Genomic DNA, 28,000 nt, shown 5'->3' with positions numbered 1-28,000 from the left:
TCCCAGCAGGGGCTTATAAAAGAGAGAAGTGCTTGTACACAGTAGCGGAACTGAGTTCAGTGTGTTACCTTCTAAATAAAAATGGATTTTAACAGAATGTTTCGGCAATCAGAGGTTCTGACCACATGTTTATAACAATCATGCACAGATGATGACAGCTGTGGGACTCTTGTCTATGATCTATGTTTGACCTGTTTGTTTGTTTTTTTAATAGTGAATATACAGCATCGCCCTAATTCTATCTATTGTGAAAATTAGCATCTCAAAGAGTAAACATTTAGATTTTAGAAGCATCTGACCTTGAATTAACCCTGTCCAAGCATGTTATCAAAAGAAAGCAGACAGCAAATCTTACTTTTTATTCTTTATTTTTAAAAATGATTAAGCAGACAATAGAATCTTGTGCCCTGTGAATACCAAAATCTGTGTGTAAAACAATACATACAGTACAAACATCTCAATATACTGCTAAAACTTCAAAAGGACTACTGTATATCAAAAGTCTTCAGAGAAACATGATTTTTCACTTTTTTTTATCTCAGAAATAGGTACACAAACACTAGAAGTAAACTTTAAAAAAACAAAACTTAAAAAATAAAGTTGTTAAACCAGTATTTAATGTGCAAATGTACAAGCACAAGCATTAGTAATAATACATGACGATGTAGACCATGCCAAAGGGCTATGTATGTGTACAGGGTTCCTAGTAAATTCACCATACTGTAGCAGCAGTGGAAAAGCTATGGCTGTTCTTAGGGTACCCTTCAAAGCTGCCGGCTTTTGTTACACTCTAAACATAACTGTATTAAGTGCTTGGTGCTGTTACCTCAACATCAGCCACACTAACCTGATGCAAAAGAGCAAGGATTTCCCCCTGAATAAAATCATGTAGACAAACTAAGACAAGTATAGCTATATAGTAAGTATACACAATGTCTCTTGAAATATCATACAGAAACCAAAACTGGGTATATATCAGTCAACTTTGATTAAACTCAGTTTAATCATGTGGTATGAGTTCTGAGTTAGCAGTCTTATAAAATATCTAGGAAAAATAGCACTCTCCAAACTCGCCCTGCGAGTAAATAGGAAACAGTGAAAACAGGGTGCTTCATTTCAACAGATAGTTAAAAACATCAGGAACAATAAAGTACCCTGGAATTAAACTAGCATTTTAGAAACCCGTGTACAGCAAAGTAGACAGGAAACTTAGCCCCCTCTCACCCCATAGACATACATTCATATTTGGAATGGTCTGAAGATATCTACAATTAGAAACATATCTATACAAACACTTTTTCAAGGATAAAAGTTTTACAGCACATTATACATTGGCATCATTCTAACAGTAAACATTTACTTGTGTTACAATATTACAAGAAGTCACTTATCTCAAGTACAATTTATAGTTGGTTACTTTTACAATTAATAAAAAGTCACCTTCTTAATTATAATGCATACTTAAAAAATGAACTTGTTAACTGAGTTTGTGCAAAACAAGCGATTCTATAATTAAATGGAATATTATTTATTATAATTTTTTACAAAACGACAAGGATTTTTTTTTTTTTTTTTGCTTAAAAGTGTGTTTCTTTTTCCGTGATTGCTGAGATATTTCCTTCTTCTTTGAGTTTGGCATCACAGTCATTAACTGCATAGGACAATGAGCTTCCGCCTAGCTTACCTCGCATCTTCAGATCTGGATTGGCTGTGGTCAGTTTTTTAATTCTCTGAAATTAGAACGAGAACAGTTTGGGTTTCTATGAAGAGCTTCAAGCAAACTTGTGAGAATTGGTGCGATTACCTCAGTCCTAATTGAGCATTCTTTCAGATGTAGTTTTATATATAACATTACATTTGTACTGCTCTTGGGAGACTCACTCAGCTCCCCATCACTGAACGATTGAAAGAAAGGGAAGAGGAAGAGGAAGCTCTTTCTTAGCTCTTTAAAGACTTTCAATGGTGTCTCCTTTTATACCCCAGGCATACAATGTTACACTTTGTTTACTCAAAATGTAATGAGTTCCTTGTATTCTTCATCATCTTTCTCACTGCGTCTTGCTCTGAATATAAATTATGAAGCCCAGTTTAGGACTTCTATAAATAGTCTTTTGTGCTTCCACTTTGTACTCTGCCTGCACTTTAAGCCTCAGCGATGGGATTCTGTGACCTACTGGGACTTGGACTTTGTCTAATTTTGTTCTTTCCTCCAAAATAAATCAACTGCTGCCTGGTTAATTATCTAGCATCAGCTAAGCATGTTTACAGTTTGGGTTAGGTATTGGTTGTAAGGTGGAATATGATTTTTGTAATACTGTACATCACATTTTCCAAAGTCAACAATATACAAGTTTAGTTCAACTGGAGTACAGACCATATATAAAATACCCCCCCCCCCCCCCCCCCCAACCCCAACCCCAACCCCAACCCCAACCCCCCCCCCCCCCCTTACCTCTGAAAAGGTTCCTTCTGTTCGTAATATTTGAATTAAAAGCCCGACCGGAATGCAAATCATGGATGAAAGAGCCATCATCCAGCCTATTCCATTCCCCCAATCAGGATACACATAGACGTTATTATATTTCAGGGGCTTATACTTTATCAAGTAAAACAGGAAGATGCTCTAAAATAAATACAAAAATGTGCATTAGAAGTTATACAAGACTCAGAGAACACATTACATTTTGAATAAACCTTCACATATAGTACACAGACAAGCAGTATCCATTTTATTAACATAAACAGTGATTTAATAAAATAATGACTGCCCCAGGAATGATTTAATCTTATTAACATCACTAAATACAACACAAAGACAAACAAGAGGACAGGTTTACAGGAGGTATTTAGAACCATTACAGTTCTCATCATTTAAAATAGACCCAAAGAATGACAAGGGTATTGAAGTAAAATCTAATAACATGATTAATAACTATATAATAAAAAAAAAAAACCTTACTATACAGATGCCTGGGGTTAGAAACATCCAGCAGAATTTGATCAATTTTAATGGCCTGTACCCAATCATATCTTCAATGTTGTCATAGAATCTATCACTGCCTGTAAATAAAGCAACCGATTAGCAAACAGGAAACGGCAATTTGCATATCATTAACAATTACATCATTATACAAAGTAAAAAAAAAAATAGTACTGAAAACTATTCCTTACCATAAACCCACCCTATACAGATTGACTCGAAAATCGCCACAAACAGAAGACACATTCCACTGGCAGCATAGGAGTCAAATAACTGGAAAACATACATTCCACCCTGTCAAAAGAAACTGGCATTAGATACATCATAATCCGGGCTTTCGTTTTTTGGGTTTATTGCTTATTTCTAGCTATTTTCGAGTTTTATATACATTTTTTTTTTCAGGCCTTTCGCTTTTTAGATACTGTATGAAATCTTTATTTTCGGTTACTTTCCAAAATTCTTGGGTTACAATATGTATAGTAACTCAACAGTGCTTGCACACTTCAATTGTGCTTTCTTTCCTGTATGAATGTGCTGCAACTCAGTAGTTGGGGTGGGTTTAAAGTATTCAGAACAAGTCAAAGCGAGATTCAAGTCAGGAAGGGTATTTTATTTATTTATTTCACAGGAAAAGGGGTAAAGTCAATGTGAATTGAGTAACCATTTCCAGTGTTTTTACGGTGTTTACTGGAAATACACCAATTATTTTTGTATTGGGGGTGTTTTTATCGGTTAAAACCGAAAATCAGAAGCCCTAATCATAACCTTTCAACTCTGCAAACATCGCCAAACTCTGAATAATACATAATACCAAAGTACTAAGTCAATAACTACTTAAAATGATTTTAAAATGACATGTTTGTGTTCTGATGGTTTAAATGATATCAGTCGTCAAACCTAAACCCCACTGTGGTTAACAAACAAGCGTTATCTTAAATGTAAATATAATGGCTTTCAGACACGTTCCTGCCTGGCTAAAGCCTCAGTTAAAATGAAAATCCAGTCCTACAGTAGCTGTAGCCTTTATCTTGCTCATTTCATAGACAGATTACAAAGCACATTGAAAACATAATTTGTTAATGCCAAAGCTGATTTAATAGCCGATACAAACAGAAATAAACATAATGAAGAGCAGTTTGGATGCTCAGCTGTATAGCGCATAACCCTTAAGAGGTCCATTTCAATAATCTTAACAGCAGAAGACCCACATTCGGCCATCTTTTAACTCTATATTAATCCTACTGGAGTTTTCACTACATTTAATAAGATACTTTACTGGAGATGAACACGTTTAATACCTGCTGTAAGATCTGCTGTTGTGGAAATCATTGAAATTGACCTCCAGATTTTATTTATGACAAATACTGAAACACTGTCTAAAAGCTGTTTGCTGAAAACCATAGCACCTTGACTAATAGTTTAAATTCTTACATATCCAGCTAGAGTTGCACATTCATTGATTTCACGTGAAATGCAAAGGGTCTTGGCTTAAGACTAATTTCTCACTGGTGTGTGCAATGAATACTAAACCAAGGTCATGCATTTATCCCTACACCTTTCATCCATTTGCATAGTCAAGAAGCACTAAATATATATGCATCACCTATATGCTGTGAAGCATAAAGTATCTAGCAGCTGATGCATGTAATACATTTGAATGTAACTGCACACAGAATAGATATATAACCTTTTATCCTTTCAATGTTTCGTGCTTGTTTTAACCCTTTAACATACAGTACCAAGCACTGGCAGCCCATTGAACTAAACAAGATGTATCCATACGGTTTTCTACCCAGTTTGAAATGTCACCATCCTACTGCAGCCCATGTACCAGCCCAGGAGGACTCTATTGCTGTTGTCTAGCCAAACAGCTATTTTAACACAGCCAACTAAAGAACCAGAGTCCCATAATATGAAAGGTTTGTACAACATACAGTACAGCTATGGCCAGAAGTTTAGCATCACCCTATACAATTCTATCTAAAGTCGAATGAAACCCACTGAATAATACTGTGTTAACATATTGAATTACATACCGCTTTGTAGTTTCCCATATGCTAAAACTGACACAAATTGAAAAATGTGGCATTCCTAAATCTAACATGAAATACTGTACTACTATTATGGCTTTCGGTAGACTTTTTCAGGTTCTAGTTTCTTTTGGCCATAGCTGTAGGTCATACAAAATGATGTTAGAATATCCCAATCTGTATATAAAAAGCACACTTTTTTTTTTTTTTTACCTCTGTCAACATTATGAGCCCAATGAAGTAGGAGAATATTGAAAGTGCAAGAATCAGGAGCTCTCTTCTGTAACCTCTTCTGAAAGTCTTTGGATACATATCCATTACTGCAGTCACTAAACTTTCAACACAGACGAACTGCAAATCACAGAAATCCAGGAAAGAAACAAGTGTTACACACAAGAAATACTGAGCAGTATCATATCATTGTGTTCCGTTCTTTTAAATGGGTATTGCTCTAACTTCAGAATGAACTATGATGGGTCCAATTCTAGAGATGCAAAAATCATGCCAAAACCTGTTGATAACATGCTCTGTAATACAATATTGCATTATGTGTATTTATTTTTATACCTGGCTATCCAACCCAAGGAAGATGAGCATCATGAAGAACAATCCAGCCCATAAGGGTGACAAAGGCATCATTGTGACAGCTTTTGGATAAGCAATGAACGCCAGCCCAGGACCTGAAAACAAAAATGAATTGACAGGCCTAGGATTGAGATTTAAGCAAAGAGACCTGGCACAGAAGGAACTGTGAACATGAACTTCTCACGCTAAATTGACTACCAATGGAAATGATGGGGAACAGAATTGAAAACGTTTGCTTGAGAGTGTTCAAAATGTCCTTGACATGTTGAAATTATGGACAACGTATGGACGTTTGTAAAGAACCAGTCAAGGAATATAGCCCAGGTGTTTTAGCAGCATATCCCACCAAGAATAAAAGAATTACACATTACAGGTGTCAGTGCCTTAAACAAGTTGGTTATTGTGATCTACATGCACGCCATGCAGTACAGAATCCTGTAACAACAACCATAGAACAATATTTCATAAAATACCCCAGTTGTTTCACATATTTATCCCAGGGAGAGATTTTCAAAGCAGTTATACAACTTTATGTCAAATGTAATTAATTTTGTAATGAACAACTGTAAAAACCTTTGTATAAGTCTATTTTCTAGGTATTTTTAGGGGGTCCTAAAAAGGGGGGGGGGCGACTTATACACCGGTGTGACTTATAAACTGTTTTTTACGGTAAATCTATTCAAAAGTCTATTAAAGGTTCTATAACCATGTATAGAACATCCCGTTAAACAGTAACAGGAATACCTGTATGTGTCTCTCAATATATTTAGTCAACCTCCTCCTGAATGTTAAACAAGAGGTTATGTTTAAAAGCTGAATGTGTCTTAAATAATGTATGTTCTCTGTGCAAGACCCAGTAGACCCTCCTTAAGATTATACAACTAAGCATCTCATAACTGGTTGCTATGGTGACATGTGAATCTTTTCTGCTGCCATAGCTTTTATGGAAGGGATTTATGTAACAGTGCTCAAATGATAGGAAGAAAACGGCTCAAATATTTGTGCTATATCAGCACACGGGAGTGTTTCAGATTTAAACCTTAATATTTGGTCAAGCAATTTGAATTTGATTGTTCATTTTGTTAGAATTTTGTTCAAAAATTGTGGGTATAGGCAAAAATAAAAACTGTTACATTATTTATGTAGATTTACTTTTACATTAGTTAAAATATACACAGCATGACATGTAGGCAAATGCATATAGATGACAGTGAGTGAGGTGACCAATAGATAGTATGTCCAAATATACAATTATATAATAACAGTTGCCTCTATGGAAGTGCAATTCCTCCCCACATCACACTGCTTGCACGTCTTTCTCTTGTCACTCACCCGATTCTGCTACTGCCTCTATGGGAACATTCTGTTCAAAAGCCATAAATCCCAAGACTGAGAAAATGGCAAAACCAGCAATAAAACTAGTGCCACTGTTTAGACAGCACAGCATAACACAATCCCTAAAAAAAATGAACCACATATTACATCACAACTACAATAATGAAGATCTGTATTGTCTTTTGAAAATGATTCGCTTGAATACAGTATTATGAATACTACAGTATAACACAGCATATTTATGTAAACTAATTGGATCACAATTGGGGATATGCTAAAACATATTTTTATTTTATTTTATTTACATATACTTCTAAATGTATTTTGCATGAAACATAGCACCACCATGTGGATCTGAATTGTACTTGAGAATACCCGACACAAACCATAAACATATATTCACCTAACTGAATTCAATTAGAGCATTTCACATTGGCTATGCAAACTACTTTACCTGTAGCAGTTATTGTTATAGCTGTTATAACTTCCCAAAGCAGTCAGACAACCAAGACAGATAGCATAGGAGAAGAAGATCTGTGTTCCTGCATCCACCCAAACCTAGGGAAAATAAAGAGGAACAATTTTTACATATGCATGTATAAATAAAGACAAATCTAGATTATCAACGTTCGATGCTGTTCATATCTGTCAACGATTTGATAAATAGTAAAACATCAATTCTACTCTTACAACGTATTTTGAAAAACAAAGTTCCTGTTACATGACAATCTAGCAGCCTGTCCTTTCCCATTAGCAGGTGTCACATACTGTATGGCATGCTTGGGCTTCCCACATCTGACCTCACCCCCTTATTGCAATCTCAATTGGACAGGCAGAACTAGCTGGCCTCACCCCCTACTACTGCCCCCATTGCAGGCTATTCCTCTTCACTGGCACACATATTGCCTGCTTTGGGGGAAAACAGATACCAAAATAATCATTACCAAATATTGTTCACCAAAATACCAACTTCTGATGGGACACTATAACCTTCAAACAATTAGAAATGCAAATACAACAGAAAAAATGACATCTATATTTCAAAACATATTTTTCACAAAGGTTCCCATATTCTACAGTGCTATACATTTGCCAGTCAGCAGGGGGCAGATTTTCACAAATATGAAATGCTAACAATACAGTATGCACCCTAACTTTGTAAATTATCTACAGTAAATACATGAGTTATGAATTACTGTGTCTCTAAAATACTAAACACAAATATATGTACACTTGGATACATTTTAAAGACATATCAGTGACATAAAAATCTGTACATTCCAGATTATATCTCACATGAAGATTGGGGCACTCAAAAAGCATTTAGACACAAAGAAAACAAAACAACAACAAAAAAACCATTTGAACCTCAACTTGCTAGCTAACACAGCTCTCCATTTGCATTCAATGCAAGTCACCCAGCAAACAAGCAATACAAAAGATTTACTGAAGAGGGTTTCTTACACTCCTTCGTACTACTGCTGTTCTGAAAGTAAATTCTATCAGCCAACAGTACACAACCTGACCTGGAGTCACATTCTACTCTATACGAGTAGAATGTATTGTATTTCTTGCTCTTATTGTATTACTTCTATTGTAACACTTGAAATGTATTTGCTTACGATTGTAAGTCGCCCTGGATAAGGGCGTCTGCTAAGAAATAAATAATAATAATAATAATAATAATAATAATAATAATAATAATAATAATATTTCTACACATTTAAAGACAAATTCATCTAGGGCTAGAAGCTATTTAATCCAAATTGTCATTAGCACAATTATTTTTCTGAATTAAAAAAAAAAAAAACACCAATTAAACATCCACAATAAATATGAAAAGTGTAACACTCCATTTAAGCCCCTGAATTCAAACTCTTAGTTGTTTATTTCTGGTTTGGTAATTTTATGGGTGTGTTTTTCCTTTCTGAATTTTTTTGTTTCTTTGCTAATGACGATTTTGAGCAAATATTTAGCCTTAACTTAGCCCTTAATGTTTACACCTAGATGTGCACATTTTATCTTTACATAATAGTGAGCTGCTGGATATTAAATTATGAAAATCTATTTCTACATAGACACTTGGCTCCCCCTCTTGGCACTGGCTGGTATTGCTCTGTTAATGTCGATTTACAAATACAATAGAAATGTAGTTGGCAGGAATGTTCAGGTTTTTGGAGATATACTCACTCCCCACCATTCGCACTAGAACCATGAACAGATTGAGAAATTCAGTGTAATTGGAAGCAGTTCCAACACAGCAGGGCTGCATGCAAAACCTTGTTTTCTTTACTTGGGGCAGATGCTTAGCGGATTAGATACACACCTGTTTTATCAAGGTGCGGGTGTGTTTTTTTGTACTGGGACATTAAAGGAAGTATTTTTTTAAATAAATAAAATACTTTTCCAATATAATTTGAGCTACATTCAGGGATACTTAATGTACTGCACTTTTAAGAGCATGGTAGATGTCACTATCAATTTCCCTCAGTACTACTACTGGTTTGAGAAATGTCATGCTAAATTAAAGAATGGACAATTCATTCTTTAAGTGATCCACAGTTGCATGAATGATGCTGTTATGTAGCCAACGTTTCTCTATACTTGTCAACCAGGAAATGCTGTGAGGTCTCAGGCAAACATCCCAAAAGCTGATGTTGAGTGCTTATGAACAGCACTGCAAATACAAAATCACCTAAAACGCAAGACATCATGCATTTGGGAGTACATGCATAACAACACAACAACAAAGCTGAGTTTATACTTCCTTAATATAAGACTTTAAATATATTCTTTAAAATAGGCCAGCAGAAAGACAGAGACAAATGCGTCATTTTCCTTTAAAATGGTCTCACATAACCATTGAGCCACTAATCTTATTTACTGGGGAACAATTGACAATTTGCAGTATTTGCTTCACTCAGATGGTTTCCAGGGCAACACTTCTGACCTACAAACACAAACCTGCTTTACTCTAAGGCCACCCTTTCTCCGCTAATGTTCATTTATGCCCTTTTATTTCACACACAACTACTCTCAACTCTCCCATTCTGCCCACTATAACTCGCATTGATGGTGTCCAGCAGGAATTTAGCTGTTCAGGGTGCTCTGTTTAGCCATGCCTGGACTGCTCTGGCTGAATACAGGCTGTTTAAGAACTCCTTCCAACACACAGAAATGGTTATCTCTCAAATCTGTTTTTAATTTTTAGAGATTTGAGCAGGGAGATGCTTCACTCAGGTGAACAAACTGTTATTATAAAACTACTACTAAGGAGAATTATACCTCGACACCTACGTTAAAAGTACACAGCATCCCTTTTGGAATAACACGACTGTGATTCTTTGATACCATATAATAAGACAATCTCTGGAAGGTCTTTAAAACATGTTTTGGAATACTAAGTTCAAAAGCAACATCAATAACATCATCAGCGGCTATTTCATTTAAATGGCACATTTGTTACACTCAGTCACAAATCATTGATATCTGCCTGAGGCAGGTCTATCCTAGAATGTGCATACAGTACAATATTTCATCTCAGAAGTCCCTGGTGTCACTGCCATAAGGAAATCCATCGCTTTTCTCAGAAGGCATTCCACAAAGCTGTCCCCAGTTTTGCACACTGGTGGGTCTAGTATGCTAGACTCTACAGGTGGACACATTAATTGTTGAAACTGTACAAAAACTCACAAATGTTATAATAACAGTTTTGTGTTTTAATTTTTTTAAACATAGTGTTTGTTAGCAGCCTGATTTAAAAAAAGAAAATGACTTACAGCCTGAGCGGAATAGGATTCCGTGGGATTTTTTTCCCAAGACTGAAACTCTGTTTTAAATAAACAGCTGTGTTTTCTATGTCTACCTGACAACAGCCTTTGTAGAAGTGAATGATTACATGAAAATCACTTCCTTTTCACTCCATGTAAGGATTTCTTTGGGTTGCTAGGCATTCACGTTTCTAACTTCTGCTAATGTTACTGAAAGGAGCCTGAAATGAGTATCTTCATTATAAGGACTAAGGGGGCTAAATACTGCTAACGCCAATATATTTTTCAGGTTCCCATGCTTTTTCCAGGCTTGTATTATGCATTTATTATGCTTTACCATAGTTACCTATTTTTTATAATGTACGAGTGTGTTTAAAAATGCTGTGACACTATTAAATCATAGCAACCCTGCTGCTTTTGCTCACTTTGGATTACTCATACTAACCTCCCTTTTGTATTCCGGTATGTCACCTAAAACAAACTACCTGTGTTTGAAACAAACCAACCCTGTACAATATGCCAACATGTTTTACAAACTGCACAATCATACTACAGTACATAAAATGTGAAAATAAAGACAATGATTTAATCTGGTTTAAAAAGGCCCACTGACATCACCAATACCTTGTTTCGGTAAGTCGACTCGAGTGCGCTGGAATTGGTATGAATTCTCCCAGAACTCGAGTTGATGGACAACTCGAGTTGGTAAAAAAGGAAGCGTTTCCATGGTTTTCCGAGTTACCCAAGTTATGTGAGTTGGGGAGGAAATACTTGCGCGTTCAAAGTCAAGACGTGCATTCACTACAGACGGTATTACAGTCAAATTGTCGATGATTTAAAAGATAAATCCATCTAGATATTCTTTAGCATTTGTTTCATGCAGTACATATACCTCTGGCAGACTGGTATGCAGAACAGGGAAAGAAGCACTGGACAATAATGTGTCAGATGTCAAGGTGGATATATGAGAATGGCAGTGATGAAGCAAATTTGCTTAAAAACATTAAAAGTAGACCAGACATTTCCATCAAAGGATTTACAACATGTGGAATTGATCTGATGCGATCAGAAACCCAGAGGCAGTGTAAACTGTGCCTGTTTCTGTAGTAGGACTGTTCTTTTTTCTTTTAAGCATTTTTCATATAAAACATATAAAACTGAGCTGATTTTACCAGTGCTTGCTAGTCTAACGGATTAAAATGCATTTCTTGTTGTTCTCCAAGTTGCTGCAGTGACATCGTAGTATAACAAATTACTGTAAATGAGATAATGTTTCAGCAGACAGATTTCATTAAGTAAACATTTATTTGAATCTTTTTGGAATTAAAAGTATAAATGCAAAACTGCATTGCATTTTTCTTTGTGCTAAGTGAAAAAACGGCAATTCAAAATCAGTCAAAATCTCACAAGGTAGCAAATCTGCCGATTTTAATACCAGCCAAAATGTCCCGTACGGTACGTTCCCGTCCCCTACAACATTAATGATTGACATTTAGTGATGTAATTTCCTCCCAGCCCAAATTCAGACTTTAAAATTCAGGCTAGCCCGAGGAGTGAAAGCGGACCAGAGAATTGGGGATCCCGCCCGAATTGGCGAGTAATTTAAAAACATGGGAACGGAGGTACACCAAACTGAGGAAAGCAAAACAGTGCAGCTGCAGATACACAAATTTCAAACATTAGAAATCCCCACATAGGGATATTTTTTTAAATAGTTATTAGTATTCCACAATTGTGTAATTTATTTTAAAAATATAACAGGCCTCTGCACATCTGCAATTATTCCTGGGAGATTGGTGTCCAACTATAATGTGTTTATTATTGACCTTTAGAAAAAGTCTTGTCAATCACATCTAGACATACTAAACAATGCCAATAATTTGGCCTCAGTAAACAAAAGATAAGAAAGCCATTCACCATTCGTTGCATATCAAGTTTGTACAGTGAATCTTGATTTCTTGAAGGCTTTTGATAGTGTGCTGCATAAATTACTTCTACACAAGACTTTTGGCTGTTGGAATGGACCAAGGCTTGTTTGTACAACAAAAACAGCAGGATCTGGTTAAAGGCCAATCTGCCAAATGGTATCCTGTAATTTCTGGTTGTCTTCATGGGCCAATATTGGGCCCTGTGTTGCTTTTGCTATTTGTTAATGATAACCTTTGTGCTGCCAAATCTTCTGAAGTAGTTTAATTTGAATATGATGAATTCTAATGAGAACTTCAGAACGCCTTCTTAAATTAAATGCACTGATGAAGTATGAAGATGTATTTCTACCACCGTCAATTCATTTTTATTCCATTTATAATTTAAAGATAAATCTGATGCAGGGATTGGTGCAAATCAGATTTTTAACTTGTCATGATCTGCTTTGCTTCTGTATGTGTCTGTAATGCAAATTGTATTTGTTTGATAAGATCTTAAAAGTGTCTTACAAAAAAAAAAAATAACTCCAAGCCCAATCAATTTAAGCAATTCAAATAATGAATATTTTGAAACAGACAACCCTACAGAGAGTAAAAGATAAACTGGTCCATAACCCTCTCAATTCCCAGTGAGGAGGATATTTGTGTGTCAACTGATTGTTTATTTGTGTGAATGTAAAGTCTCATTACTAAGGGTGCCACTGCCTTGTGAAAACTCGGGGGAAGATGTTTCCTTTAAATCTATTTAAACTACATGGTAATTGAATCTGCAAAATAAGGTTAGTTCTGCCCCATGTGACATAAAGGACCACCTTTAGGGTCAGAGCCTCTTCAATCCCAACTCAACACACCCTTTATGAAGCATAACCACTCAGTGATATTATAGGCACAGAACATGAAGAACTAGAAACCCCCGGGGTTGCTTCAAGTTAAGATAACTGCCAAAAAATGGCCCATAACCTCTAGTAATTATATCTGCATCCAGTGTTATATGCAGCATGAATCCGCCCGCAGCAAAGCAAAAGGAAGACAGTTGCTGAAAGGATGGGACATCAGCACAGGTGCAAAAAAGGCTCTAGCAGAGCCAGATAAACACTACTAGAAGGAATAACCAATGCAAGACAGTTTTCAAGCATAACAGGTTTCCAGGGCCGCTGACTAATAAGCAGCGTGTCTTCACGGATGTGTGATGGATTGGTTGTCGCTGATATCTTGGTAGCTATTGCTGTATTGACTGAATGGAAGGTAGCACAAACACCAATAGGGAATTTATAGACAGATCTTGATTTTGACCTCCTGTCCAAAACGACTGCCTGGCTTGTTATTTCATAGAAAATGGAATTGATTTCCTTCGAGGGAGAGGTTACCCATCATTGTGAATAAATTGATTTCCAAAGAGAATTTGAAAGCTTACACCATCATGCCACCGGGAGGTCATGAAATAAACGTCACATCATTCTCATAAAAAAAATATGCAAAATAAACATCAATGCAAATGCCAGGCTGCCAATCATATGAACGACTTGTCTGATATGCAAATACTGTAGCATCCAGTCAGATTCAGTCATGATGGGTAAGACATCAGATCGGACAGACTTTGATAGAGGGCTCAGCTTCAATGACTGTAATCTTCCAGTACTGTGTATTTTTCTTTATTGCACTGTAGTTGCTGTTTTCAGTATGAATAATTCTGTGCCATCAGGTGTGTGGAGTACCTAGATTTCAACAAGTACATCTCATTGAGTAAATTTGAATATTCAAAAGCCCAATTTTTTTTGCCAGGTCTAATTTTGGAATTTCTTCCTTGCATTCAAATGACCAGATGCTTGTGCTATACTAACTGCAGTCTCCAATTTCGTCGAGTACAAGGGAGTTTCTCAGGCCAACCTTTAAAATATGTTTGTTTCCCAATACAGTTTTTGTTGTTATTACTTTATTTTTATTTTACTTTTGTATTGAAAGATCACTAAAAAACTTAATTAAAAAAAATAAAAACAGTTCAAGTTTTTTTTTTCTTTTTTAAAAACTATTTTTAAAATGTAAAGTTATTTTACATATTGAAATTGGTTGTCTTAGAAATTTTTCCATGCAAACCACCTATTCATATGCATGCATTTTCTATGGCATCAGAATAGGCATCCGTTTATTTGCCTAGTTCTTATGTAAAGTACTAACCTGACTGCTTCAGATATATTAAAAATACAAAAACTGCTTTGAATGCCACTATTGTCAATTCAGATACAAATACAGTATGGGAAGTGCCTTGCCTTTTACAACCATCCTATTGAGATTTGTTACTTAAATCTGCACATTTAAACAATCATTTCACATACTAATGCTGTAAAATAGTTTTTTCTTTTAAATATCCAGCACAGGAAAAAAAAAAAACTTACAGAAAATAAATATATCACAGCAGTGTTTACTGAAAACGTCTACTGTACCATTCTACTGTAACTTAGATAGTACCCAGCACATTCACTATATCGAGCTGCCTTGGTTTTTACAATGCTTTACTATGCATGCCAGGGATTCGCCTTGCTTGCCTGCTCTTTACTATGATTTTACCTATTCTTACTCTGCCCAACTAATCAGCTATTATACGGATACCATGAACTATAATGAATCTGATATTGTGCTAAGGAATGCCACACATGAATGAGCAATTCTCAAGATATATCTTAAAAAAAAAAACATTTTCTGTCGCCCGGGACATGCATACCCCTAAAGTATCATCCATAACCTAAAATTCCTCAATCAGAATTCTGAGGTACTGTAATACTTCTAGCGAAAACATCTCTCTACTTGACTTAGTTTCTTAAAGTTTTTACCTTGTAATACAGGAAAGAGTGACATTGGTATTAATTAATGAATAGGAGCCAAAACACACTCTAAAACTCTCTTTTTACACAGAGTAATGCCAGATCACGTCCCTGAAATATAATGGATTTGTGCAGGCATTACAATGGTGTCCATTATCTGCATGCCACAGTTGGGGAAGGCCACAGCAAACATTTGTAAATAATGGTTCCTCACAAGTGGGATTATTTGTTTCTATGGTGAGCAGTGCCACCTTCTTAATTATTACAGTGAAAGGGCTTATTTTTATTTTAGAGAACCAAATATATTAGGTAGTGGGCTGTATCCTCAACCTGTAATAAATACACCTTCATTCAGGTACGTAATTTTATAGGGTTACACGCTTTCTTTCATTAATCAATTGATTCGTTGTGCCATTAGGCAGCAAAGAGACTATAAACACTGACTATATACAGTGTGAACAGCACTTTCAATAAGGTTCTATAAAATATGGTGCCAGTAAAAGTAAGGTCACAAAGATTTATGAATCCAGCCCTGTATGAGGTCAATGAATTACCAAGCAGCTAGTTAAACTGACATCTTCGTTCACCCTTGCCTTACTGCAATTCATTTACAGAAGGAAAATAAACCCTTTGATATAAAACTGCATGTTCATAAGCCAAGAAAATGCTGTACTGGTTACAAGAAGGCTCTGCAGGGGGAAAGCTGACTAAGACAATAGATAAAGATGAATACTGACCTTTTTAACTGGAGCGACAAGAAACCCAGCACCTCAGCTCAGTCACTGATGCATATTACACTTTTTGACTTTCATCTTTTTTTCCCTTTTCCATCTCAAACCAGGTTTATCAAACAGCCTGTTCTTATCAAACTGCCGTACTTATTTTAAATGCTTTTTTTAGGTACTGCTGTCTATTTATCCACAAAAAAGTAATATAATATTTGTCATGTAAGAAACATGACATCATCCGGCTTTAGAGATTTTAAATAATGCATTTCCTGTAACATGTCAATACAATACAAAGCTTCTCACAGTAGTTCTTTTATTAAAAGAGTAGGTTCTCCAAGAAAGAAAAACATTTTTTGTTTAACCCAATCTACTCATTCATATGCTGCAAAAGCAAATGTGGCTGCTTTCTCTGGACCTGCCCAAAAGCAGTCTTTTGTGGCCTTGGTATGTAGCCATCTTAAGTTTCAAAGCAGGATGATTTACAGGTTGTCATTATTCTGCCTATGGGTTGCTGTTTGGCAACAAAACCACACCGCTGAAGGGAAATGGTGGAACTCAACGACATTCACTTGAGTCTTGGCAGTGACCAATTTCCACCCACCGGTCATTCTGCATTGCTATTCAATGAATAACATTTTAGGACATGCTGCCCTCGTGGGACAGTGTTATTCAAATCATTTACCCCTCCCCAAGCACCCCCCAAAAAAGCAGCAGCATACATCATCCAGATAGCAACTTCTCGAACTCCATCGAGTTCACACAACATATCGAAATATGTCATACAAAATGTGTGATAACATCTATCTATCTATATCTGTATATTAGGGCTGTCACTCGATTACTAATTTTGATCAGTTAATTTATGGGCATTAGTTGATTAGTCAGTAGATTAATTGGTGGATTAATCCATGCACATTTTTAATAAAGGTATCTTATAGAGGCTGTCCTGCATAGTAATAATTTAAAAATTAATAATCCAAAAAAAAAAAATAAGCCCAATGGGAATTTGGTCAATTTTTATTTTAGTAAACAAATGTTACCATCCTATTACCCTCATAAAACAGATTTAGGGACCTGATAACTGTCACACAAGCCCCAAGGGGCAGAGCAGCACAGTTACACGTACTGTTTAACCATGCACAAACACAGAAACAAAACACACTCAGCGGTTTATAACTAAATCAACAGTTCATTATGTTGGTCAGGATAAATGTGCCACGCTGGATTTTACCACATCATTCACCACAGCTGGTTACAATGCACACGAGTAACTTTGCAGACACATGTTTGGCAATCATTTAAATCAACGTAGGTAAATATTCCAGCTCCAAATATGCATATATATATATATATATATATATATATATATATATATATATATATATATATATATATATCACTTCTGGGTAGAGAGAGCGCACTTCAAATCAGCACTTCCCTAAATAACAGCACGCATTTCTCTCTACCCAGAATGCACTTCTAATGCACAATTATATTGTAATCAAAAATACTTTTTTTATGAATAACAGCAAACAGCCGCACCAGATCCACAATTACTCAATATAAACCAAATTAGGATATAGTAGGTGTTCCTTATAACCTCTTTACACTCTGCCAGCCTCTGCTCATGCCTTCTTTAATGGATCCATGTTCATATAATCTGGTGTTAAAACAGCAGAAGAACTATCTGGCAGTGTTGGCCTACCTGTGGGTCTGAGAGGCGTGAGAGATCTGGATACAGGTAGAACTTTATTCCCTCTGCAGCTCCAGGTAAAGTAACCCCTCGAATCAGTAAGATCATCAGCATCACGTAAGGGAACGTGGCAGTCACGTACACAACCTGTGAAAAAAACAAAACATCTATTAATGTCTTGGCAAAGTGAACCATGATGACTTTTTAATTATAATTAAATGTAATGGTATAACATAATACAGTGCATGAATAATTGATGGGAAGATCACACATGGTTTGGCTATCCTAAGGGTCTGAATATATACAGTATTTGAAGAACAGTGTTTTTACACTGTACTGCATGTGCTGTACCAGTAACAAGGGGCATAGGGTGGAGGTACATTTTATATATTTTTCACATAATTCATTTTCTAAGAAGAGAAAAAAATCTCTTCTAAGATGCCATGCGCTACCTGCTACCCCATCAATGTGCTATTACTGTTGTTCATGTACCAAGCTAAAGAGGGCTTCATTCAAAGGGTGAAAGCTACACGCGAATTACATGGAAACACAACACATAGGCTTATAATAAAGTACTTCCCATGTACAGAATTCAATACTACCATTTTTTATATCTTGTTCAGACAAAAAAATAATAAGCCAACAATAAGCAAAGCCACAATGAAAAGCAAAAAAAAAAACCTCAAAAAAGCACAATTTCAAATAAGAATGTGATTACATGTATTTCCAGCACTTACAATTAAAAGGTTAGTGACCCTGACATTTATTCCCCTGATGATTGACCACATTCTTCTTTGAAAATGCTTATCAAAACCCGATTGGAAAATGAGAGCTCAGAAGGAACAGGGAGGCAAAGCCTTGACCTACACTAGTGGGTTGATGAAAAAAAGCACTCAGCAAAACATCTCATGCCACATGAACACAGAAGATATAAAAATAGAATGCTTGGGCCTCTGCTAGAACACGACTTGTCACATTGATGTTCACAGACTATCAAACTTTTTTCTCAACAGGCTTAATCTAAACAAGGTGGCTAATCAGAGTACGGTACTCTCCTAACTATAGTGTATGCCTCGGGGAAGAAATACAGAAACTGGCTTTGTTGGGGCACTGAGAGGGGCAGCAGGAAAGGATTTGGGGTGAACAGGCTGTGGCACTTTCACCTTTGGGATGACCTATCAATCCCAGCCCTGCTTGGTAGTCAAAAGTAATTCCATTTACTCTGGAGGTCTATGTGAAACGAGTTCTGTTGGTCTCGGCGTGGTCACAACAACTCCTTTGGAACTGGCACCAACATGCCCCACTGTTGGCGGTCTTTCAAGAGCAGCTAAGGACAAGATGGGACTTGAATACTAAACTATTCTCTTAGGTGACAAAGAATTCATGTTCATATAAAGTTTCATCTTATTTGTGCAAGCGATTTCCAGATATAACCGTACGTACGTATATTCATCATCCCAAAAGGCATGCCTAAAGCTTGTGTTAGATTTGTTTACAGTCTAAAAAAAGTTTAATGAAAAGAGAAATGTATTGAATCCATCATAGCAGACTCAAGATTAAAGTGTTGGGAATTCAAGATCGGTATCCTTTAGCATGCTAACAGCTAACAAACTCATGGTTGGCGACAGATTAACACTTCTAGTTGTAAAAGTGGGTTGATTCTAGAAAAACATATTAAGCTTAGTTGAGTTGGACTATCTTTGGTTTTACAATAAAATTATTTTAAAAAATCTTGCTGAATTGGTCGATATGGGCTTACATGCTGAATCTAAATGGCTATATGCTGCTAGTCTAGCAATACACAGGGTACAGTAATTGGGACAGTTTTGTGTACCGATGTGGTCCCATCACACAAACCAAAATTAAAAGACACCACCTATATGGAGGTCTTGAGTCTCTATTCAAATACTGTGTTTTTCCTTTTCTAAAGCTATCCAAGTCTACGTTTCCATTTTGACGCATCCCTTCAAATTCATGATTAAATGTTTAAAAGGTTTTGTTCCCAATTGGCCTCAGTACCTTCAAGGTATGTATCCATGCCCAGCAGCTACTGTAGCATGTTCCAGAATAAAGATAAATATCATTATGATTTATTTTTCCTTTTTTCTGAATTGCACATTTCAGGTTGGTACTTTTCTCTCAAGGAGACACCTGAAATTAATGGCCTCTTATTTGCTGTATTAGAACGAGAAATAGTTATAAATGGTTCAGGGTCTTATTAAAACAAACCTCAGAAGTACTTCACATCTTTAGACTTTTATTCTTAATGTTTTGCCTTTGATTATTATTATTTTTTAACCCTTGGGAACCCAGTGGTAAATGTTTCATTCTTTTGATTTACAGTTGTAGTTTACTGTGACCACAGCTATGTGAGAAACACTCTCCAGCAGCACACAAAGGCCTGCAGCGCAGCTTTGAGATGGCCTTGAATGCTCAGGTCTGTATGGCGATGAAACAAAAAAAACCTTCTCGCTCGCTGCTTTAATTCCTCATACATGGGAGGCAAGAGCGGAGAAACTCTGCATGCATCTCATGAACCGTCTACTTTCCTCCTGTGAATACAGAAATCAATCTTAGCCTGGCTGTTAGAGCCTTGCCATGAATGAGCATTCTTTGCTATTACTTCATGCTGAAACAAAAGGCACTTCAGGAGATATAACCATTGCTGCCCAGCTCCTTTTCCTGGACCGGCACAATGTGGGCCCATTTCTTTTTCTTCACACATCTCTCTCTTTCTTTGCTGTTTCTTTATGCCTCATTGAATCTATTAGACTCTCTAAAGGGTGCTATTGAAAATAGTTCTGAGGAGGGCTAGTGACTGAATCCGAACTGTTGGCAATGGGACCCGGCTCCTTATACTGCAAAGGATGGTGGGTAAAAGGCAAAGGTAAAGGAAGGCCGGAGCTCTGTTTTGTTTTCAAATCGTGAGGACAATGGACTGAACCCCTTTAAAAGCTTTCTAGCTGAACAGGCTGTAAAACATTTCCAGTGTTACACTTTTTTCATCTTTTGTTCCAGCATATCTTTGTTTTTATGAACTGTTTTAACAGATTTTTTTTAAATTAATCATACTCTAAAGACGTCAAGGTGGAATGCAACAGCATTTCCTGTTCTAGAAAAAAGGGGCATTACAGGTCTTTATGGTCTAAGTTTGTAATTTTTGCGAGTACGCATTCCCTTCAAATTTACGATATTTGCTATGTATTAGTAAGTGTGCCTTACCCCAGAGCAGTACATGCAAAATGCATTTACTTTCAACAGCACAGCAACTGGTTTCTATAAAACCAATTCCAAATCAATCACGCAACTTAAAAAAAAAAACTAATATTATATATGCGTAACGTTTATAACTGAGGCTGCAATTCCATACAGCAATTTGATGAAGCTTACCAGCAGGCAGGCATAGATAGAGTACTGCCTATGTTTCATTTAGCCCTGGGTTTCTAGTGAATGATTTTTTCTTACCTTTCCAGTAGATTTTGGGCCCTTCCATATGCAAAAATAGCATATGATCCAAGCTAAGAGAAGACACCCAGCCAATTCCCATCGTAATCCCCCAATGTGTTCAATTCCACTCGATATGCCCAGAACTCTTCGTCTGAAATGAACACATATATTACGTTTTTAATGGAAATGCCATTTCAAATATTTTAAAAAAGAACAGGATATATGTGACTCAATAAAGGGTCACTGTTCAGGACAGGAATTTGGGTCTTTTCAGATTTTTTTTCTGCTGAATTATGTGTACAACAACAGCTGTTGGCAAAGCAAAGACTTCATGCTGTTAGGGTACTTTTGGTTCCTACTTTGAAGCAAGTGATTTGAAGAAAGGCATTTTTGTGAAAGGAATAAAAGCGATTTAACAGTTTAAAACTAGCAAGAAACTACTATGAACAATAAACCAATGGCTTCTTCCAAAAACAAAGTTGTTTTTTTATTACTCCAGGAGGTTTAAGAAACATTGCCAGAGAAAGATGCGAATGGTATTTTGCTTTCACTACTTCTTCAGCTTGAGCCCAGTAAACATAGTGGTGATTTCAAAACACATCAAATATTACTGTTTGATTATAAGAAAGATAACTTATTATACATGTACTGTATCCGACTCACTAACACTCAAGTATCTGTAGCACTGTTGATATTGTGCTTACAGTATAGTCCTAGTTTGTTACACATTCCCCACATGAAATACAAACAGCAACACAGTTAGAACCTCTATCATTGGCAACTGTACAGAAAACCCATACTTAATAACAATAATACAGTATGCCAAAGTTGGAGCCATGCCATCTTTAGCTGTGCTAACTTCCTTGTTAACTAGTAATGTAAATGGAATGACAAATGATTACAGTAAAAGGGTACGCATTTCAGTTGTACATTTTCATTGGTTTATTGTTTAAAGCTCATTTATTGCCAAAATAATTCTGGACAGTAAACCAATTCCCAATGTTTTCATTTTTTGACGACACATCCAAACGTTTAAAATACAAGAGATCAGAAAACTCCTTGAGACGTGCTTTGAACACTGCAGGAAACTGAATCAGAAACATGAAAATAATTTCCTGTTTTTAAAATTCGGCACTAGAGCTTAAATGTAAAGGCAGTGATAGTGATAGCTAAATTTACTGTATAAACACACATTCTCATTTGAACTGTCTTTTAAATTTCAATATTGTTTATACATTATAATTTATTGAGAGAATCATAGAATACAGCCGTGTACCAAATGTGAAGACACTACTTCAAAGTAGTCTATATTATCGACATGGGCAGAGGTTAAACCAGTGTGGTTATAAAAAAGTTACTAGGAATGTCATAGAAAACAGCTGTGTATCAAGCGTGAAGACAATAACGCAATCATAATTGTACTCTTTACAACAGAAACATAAAACTCAATATGATTACCTGTTTCATATTGTGTCCAGCTGGTGGAGGTGCTGTATAAAGTTATTGGTGTAACTAAGAAGGGGTGGGGTTTGGTGAAATTGTTAAAGTAAAGGACTAAGATTGAGGTCTAAGGTCTCTGTAAGGTTTTAACATCTACACCCCACCCACTAGTCATGTTACGATGTACTTTTGAGCCTTCAACTGGTAAATAATAAATATTTACAATACACCAACTCCATCTTCTGGATATTTAATAAACTGCAGCTAATTACCCAGTGTACTCTTATGCAAAATTCAGTATGAACCTCAACTGACATGCAGTGTATTTGAATTTGAGTGTTCTGTTCACCTCTCTGATTGAGTACATACTTCGGGTGAATGACGTGTTGCAGCATCTGTTTTTATACATGAACATGTGGTGATACCAAGGTAATCATATAGTAAATTAAATAACAAATACTTACTCCCAAAACTCAATAACTGGAGAGGTTGCATTGGCATATGTGCAGTTAGTTGAGTTTGCCCTCTGGAATTCCACACAGTTGTCTGGCAAGGAGGGAAACAGAAGACAAATACCTCTTAACGTTCACTTATATTGCATGCCACAGACATCACCAAAAGCATACTCCATGCAAGTGTTTGAGTGTTTGTTCAACACAAGATCGAGTTCATATGATAACTGAACAGCTTCAATTCACTAGAAGGCAATACATCAAACATGGTGGTGTATTTCTATAGAGATGTCATTAGAAGAAATACACCAGCCTTTTTTTTTATTAATTGCCTTCTAGAAAATTGATTGTTGGTCCTGTAGAGCACCACTCCTCTGCAAACTCTTTCTGGTTGTTATTAGAGGAAAAGAGAGCTGTGACTTTTCTCTTTACCATATTCCCCAGAGCTGACATGCAGTTGTAATTCCTTTTTGATACTTTTAAGATCCCCCTGCATGAGATGTATTGGGGGGAGCGACTAAACTGGGACCAACCAAAGCCCATTAACATCACTAAATACAACACAAATAAGGTGGAGTTCTGTATGATATTTAGCAGGTTTATTAGTTTTAAGAGGGAGGTGTTGAGATCTGCAGCAATTAAGATCGTATTCAATACTTCCATTTGTATGCACTATTTTGCAAACCTGTTGTTGCAGATTTGATGATGCATACCTGTATTCCATTCATGTCCACAAGTTGCCCAAGGTAGATCAGTTGTAAAGCAGTTAAATAGGTAAAAGATAGCCCATGACAAGATAATGATATAATACACATTTAAATGAGCGCAGATGATTTGGGTGGCATATCCAATACCTGTAAAGAAAACAGAAAATGATTAAATCAAAGTGTACTTAGAATCAAAGTGTACTCTGTGTTTGCTTCAGATTTTCTGCTTCACAGAAACATGAACATATAGTAAGTTATAGAACACCCTGCAGTGTTTGCAAGAAACGCATTACTTTAGCTGCGCTCTATCATGTGTTGTCTGCATCGCAGTTCTATATTTTGAAGCACTATCCTGCTTGTTTTGATATCATTATTCACACAGCCTGGGTCATTAATCCCCCCTGGGAATACATTTCTCAACTTTTACTTAGGAGCGTTCTTAGAGAATTTCTCTTGGTGTAACAAAGATCATGCTCCCTCCTGCAACTATGATTGTTTTCTGATTCCACCATTCATGTCAACCAGAGCATGACCCATTATCTGTAGACAAAAATGTGATACAGCAAAGGAAAAGCAATGTGTTTTATAGAGACTGCCTTTAGCTAGTCAGGTATGAGGGACTGCAGCTACAAACATAGATATAATTACCTTCGAAAAGTGGGCACACTTTCCTCCAACATGTGATGCCTCCTTCACTTGTAAACTGCCCCAATGCAGTCTCCAAGAAAAACACAGGAATTCCACAGCAGATAAAGAATATCACATATGGAATTAGGAAAGCACCTAGATATGATCAGAAAAGGGAATTGTTAACATACACCCTTTACCGTAATTTAAATTGCACATAATACAAACTAAATCAATATTGTTATGTAAAGATCCTTAGATCATGTAATTTACACAGCTACTGCACTCAGCTGTGCAAGGCACTGATATTTCGCCTAACCACATAACAAATCGAGATTGTAACTCCTTGTTAGACACCCTTGATGGGTTTACAGTGTTATTCCATGTACATGACCTGTTCTCTATTATTCTCTGAATAGCACTCCTGTTTCGTAAATCAGCCATGCTGTGGCGTACCTTTGAGTGTGAAACATTTAAAGTCTTCACATTATTGTACCGGTGGATTGAGAAGTCAAACAAAACACAAAGGTATGCTTTTCAGCCCTGTTACCATATTACAGTTACACTCATTTCACCTTAAATTTTCCAGTACGTCAAATGGCAACACTGTGCTGCCACAGAACCAACACAGCATATATTATAACTATGGACCAGCCTTTTTTTTCTTTTTTTTATCTAAATAGAAAATAAACATATGCTTATAAGTGTACGGTATGACACTATGGGTCACACCCTCATTAGTGCAATGTTTTGTTCTGGTAGAAATAAAACAGCAAATGCAACTGTGATGCAAATAAGAAACAAGTTAAGACTCCCTACAATAAATTACATTTCTGGGTATCGGGATATTTCTGGTTTGGATCTTTTTTGCTTTCTTTTTTGCCTCAGAATTTTTTTTTTTCCCCAGCAAATGAAATTATCCATATTTTAGAAAAAGAATAATGATAATATATGTTTTGCCGTGTACTTCATTTAATAAATTAGTGCTTAAGAAAGCTCCCTAAAAGGGCCTAAACATCACTGGCCAGGTTCAACCAGGACATTCATCCTGGCATATTGTTCAGCATGCTACTGCAGCATGACCTGTTGTACTTGGACCATACATCACATTAAATCAAAGTATCCTCACTTGTAAACTGAATAATACATTCCTTTATAGTGTTTTTTGTCCTGCCTTAAAGTTAAAAAATAAATTGGTATAATGACATAAATCAGAAACATTTTAATGCAACTTTATGGTTCAGAGTGTCTAGTTTTTTAAACCTGCACACGCCTTGAGGATATTTAAAGATGCTGTGTGTCCTTAGAATGTTAGCATGTAAATATAAAACAAATGCCAGGGTTACAATTCATAGTAAATGTGCAACTTCAAGGCCTGGGCTCATGTATTTCTCTTGGAAGTCTCTTAATTGACACTCATTAAACTGGCTGCTTCACACCCCTCACACTAGTACTAAACACATGTTAACACTGCATAATACAAATCCTTCATAGGCATAATTGCACTGTTGCTTACATTTTCCCAATAACACTAGCAGCATTTTTGTTTGGACTGTATAAGATAATATGATCAGAGCACCTGCTGAAGTATTTGTATTTGTTTAACGTATTTCTTGCAGTACTTTCCAAACAGTATCACTATTTTCAGAACTATGTAATTTGTTTTTTTTTTCTGCTTGTTTTATTTTAATGTTTCATTTAATCTTTGTAATAAATTGGATAACTGTGGTAGTAGATTTGTTGTTCTGTCAATTAATATATGTCTCTTACCTCCTCCGTTCTTATAGCAAAGGTAAGGGAATCTCCACACGTTCCCCAGTCCAATGATTTCTCCTGCCACAGAGAGCACAAATTCAACCTTGTTATTCCAATGGCCTCTTTCATTCACTTTTTTGTCATTACTGCGGACTAAATTGGTGTTGGAAGCTTCGGGGTCCATTGCATCTTCTGGTTTTCCATTAATTATTGGAATAGTCTTTTCATCCGTCATGACGTTTCAACAGCCTGTGTGAAGAAAACCAGTGAGTTTCAGAGATTCATTGTTATTTATTAAAAAAAAAAAAAAAACATGTTACAACTCAATTTTTGTCAATATTATAGAACAATATCTGACCATTATATAGACAGAGAGAAAGAAAGAGGGATTTTATTTTTCTATAGAACGATACCTAATCAACAGCTGAGGACAGCTTTCATCTACAAACTGTGTCGTAGTACGTGGTGCAAACCCTCAAAGGGTGCCGTTACAATATACATCATCTCTGCGATGTTTTACTTTAAATGTTGCGGATCCTCCCAAAACAAACAGAGATAGTTTTCTCTGAACGTCACATGCACATGAATACAAAGTGGCATCAATGTGAGAGGCAAAGACCTAGAGCCAGGATCACCTTTGATGAAACTAGGATTAATTAAGACTTCTCCACAGTGGATGAATGCAGAACTTGACAAGATGAAGACACATTACTCACCAATATAGGTTGTACAGTAAAACTTCCTGGCTGGCACGATGGTCAGAAGAAAAGATCTCTGGATCCGTTTTGTTTTTTGTTGATCTCTCTCTCTCTCTCTCTCTCTCTCTCTCTCTCTCTCTCTCTCTCTCTCTCTCTCTCTCTCTCTCTCTCTCTCTCTCTCTCTCTCTCAGGGAAGATTGCAGTTATGGAGATATCTGGTACCCAGGCGATGTAAATTTTGCAAATGCTCTGCCTCAGACTGATCACAAACGCCTGTCTTACTGGATCAGATCCATGTGGCCAACAACAACACATAGCCTGTCGCTTCCAGCAGTAATGTCATTTACAAGCGCAGCAATTAACGCAGCGACACCAAGAAACTCCCCACTCGGACAGGACGCTTCAAAGCAGAGATTGATTACTGATAAGAAGCTTGGAATGTCACGCTTGGACACACGTAAACCCACAAAGCAATAGATCTTGCAACTGCTTATTATAATTACAATAAAACATACCCACAAATTGCATACAATTTAAATTAACAGACATGAACAAAAGAAAGAGTTCCTTATACTGTATTACATACATTATTGCGTGTTGTGTGACACAAAGAGTAAAATCAATAATTATAACAATGCAATAGCCTGAGTCGTGCAGTTGTAGATGATAACCTTGCAAAATGTGTAATGAACCTACAGGTTTGGTAGGTGTACTTTTCAAAATGCCCTAGTAAATTAATAATAATTCTTGCAATATCAAAATACCCGGAGCTGTACAATGAAGGAAAAAAAATGATAAAGACAAGGCAATGAGGGAGAACGTCTGGCAGTCCATTTCCAGGGAACTGAATATACTGGTGTGTATGATTCGTTTACCTTTACTGAAATAAGTATTCTGGAAAGCTATTATGTATTCTACATTTTTTATTAGCTGTCTAACAGGACAATCACGTGTGGATTTTTCCAGCTGATGATACAGTGAGAGGAGCGTCGCCTATCACATTGCGCGT

General features: G+C 36.3%; 1 protein-coding gene across 3 annotated transcripts; it reads right to left on the bottom strand.

Moving 5' to 3' along the window:
• Positions 1–351: 351 nt before the first annotated feature.
• On the bottom strand, positions 352–27,295 carry LOC117413865 (sodium- and chloride-dependent GABA transporter 3-like). 3 transcript variants are annotated; one of them, XM_058999809.1, is made up of 15 exons: positions 27,010–27,295; positions 26,309–26,542; positions 24,560–24,694; positions 23,918–24,058; positions 23,217–23,298; positions 21,331–21,463; positions 17,878–18,012; positions 7,385–7,488; positions 6,928–7,052; positions 5,578–5,690; positions 5,224–5,361; positions 3,172–3,274; positions 2,960–3,060; positions 2,453–2,623; positions 352–1,730 (listed from the first exon to the last, which is right to left on the bottom strand). In XM_058999809.1, the coding sequence occupies exons 2-15, from the start codon at positions 26,526–26,528 to the stop codon at positions 1,578–1,580; spliced, it is 1,854 nt and encodes a 617-aa protein (XP_058855792.1). In that variant the 5' UTR covers positions 26,529–26,542; positions 27,010–27,295; the 3' UTR covers positions 352–1,577. The 3 variants fall into 3 exon arrangements, with proteins under 3 accessions (XP_058855792.1, XP_058855794.1, XP_058855793.1); XM_058999811.1 differs by lacking the exon at positions 27,010–27,295 and adding an exon at positions 26,929–27,001; XM_058999810.1 differs by lacking the exon at positions 27,010–27,295 and adding an exon at positions 26,707–26,864.
• Positions 27,296–28,000: the final 705 nt, after the last annotated feature.

Source organism: Acipenser ruthenus, chromosome 25 (assembly GCF_902713425.1).
Source record: "Acipenser ruthenus chromosome 25, fAciRut3.2 maternal haplotype, whole genome shotgun sequence".
NCBI lineage: Eukaryota > Metazoa > Chordata > Actinopteri > Acipenseriformes > Acipenseridae > Acipenser > Acipenser ruthenus.
This window is presented reverse-complemented; position numbering and strand designations above follow the sequence as displayed.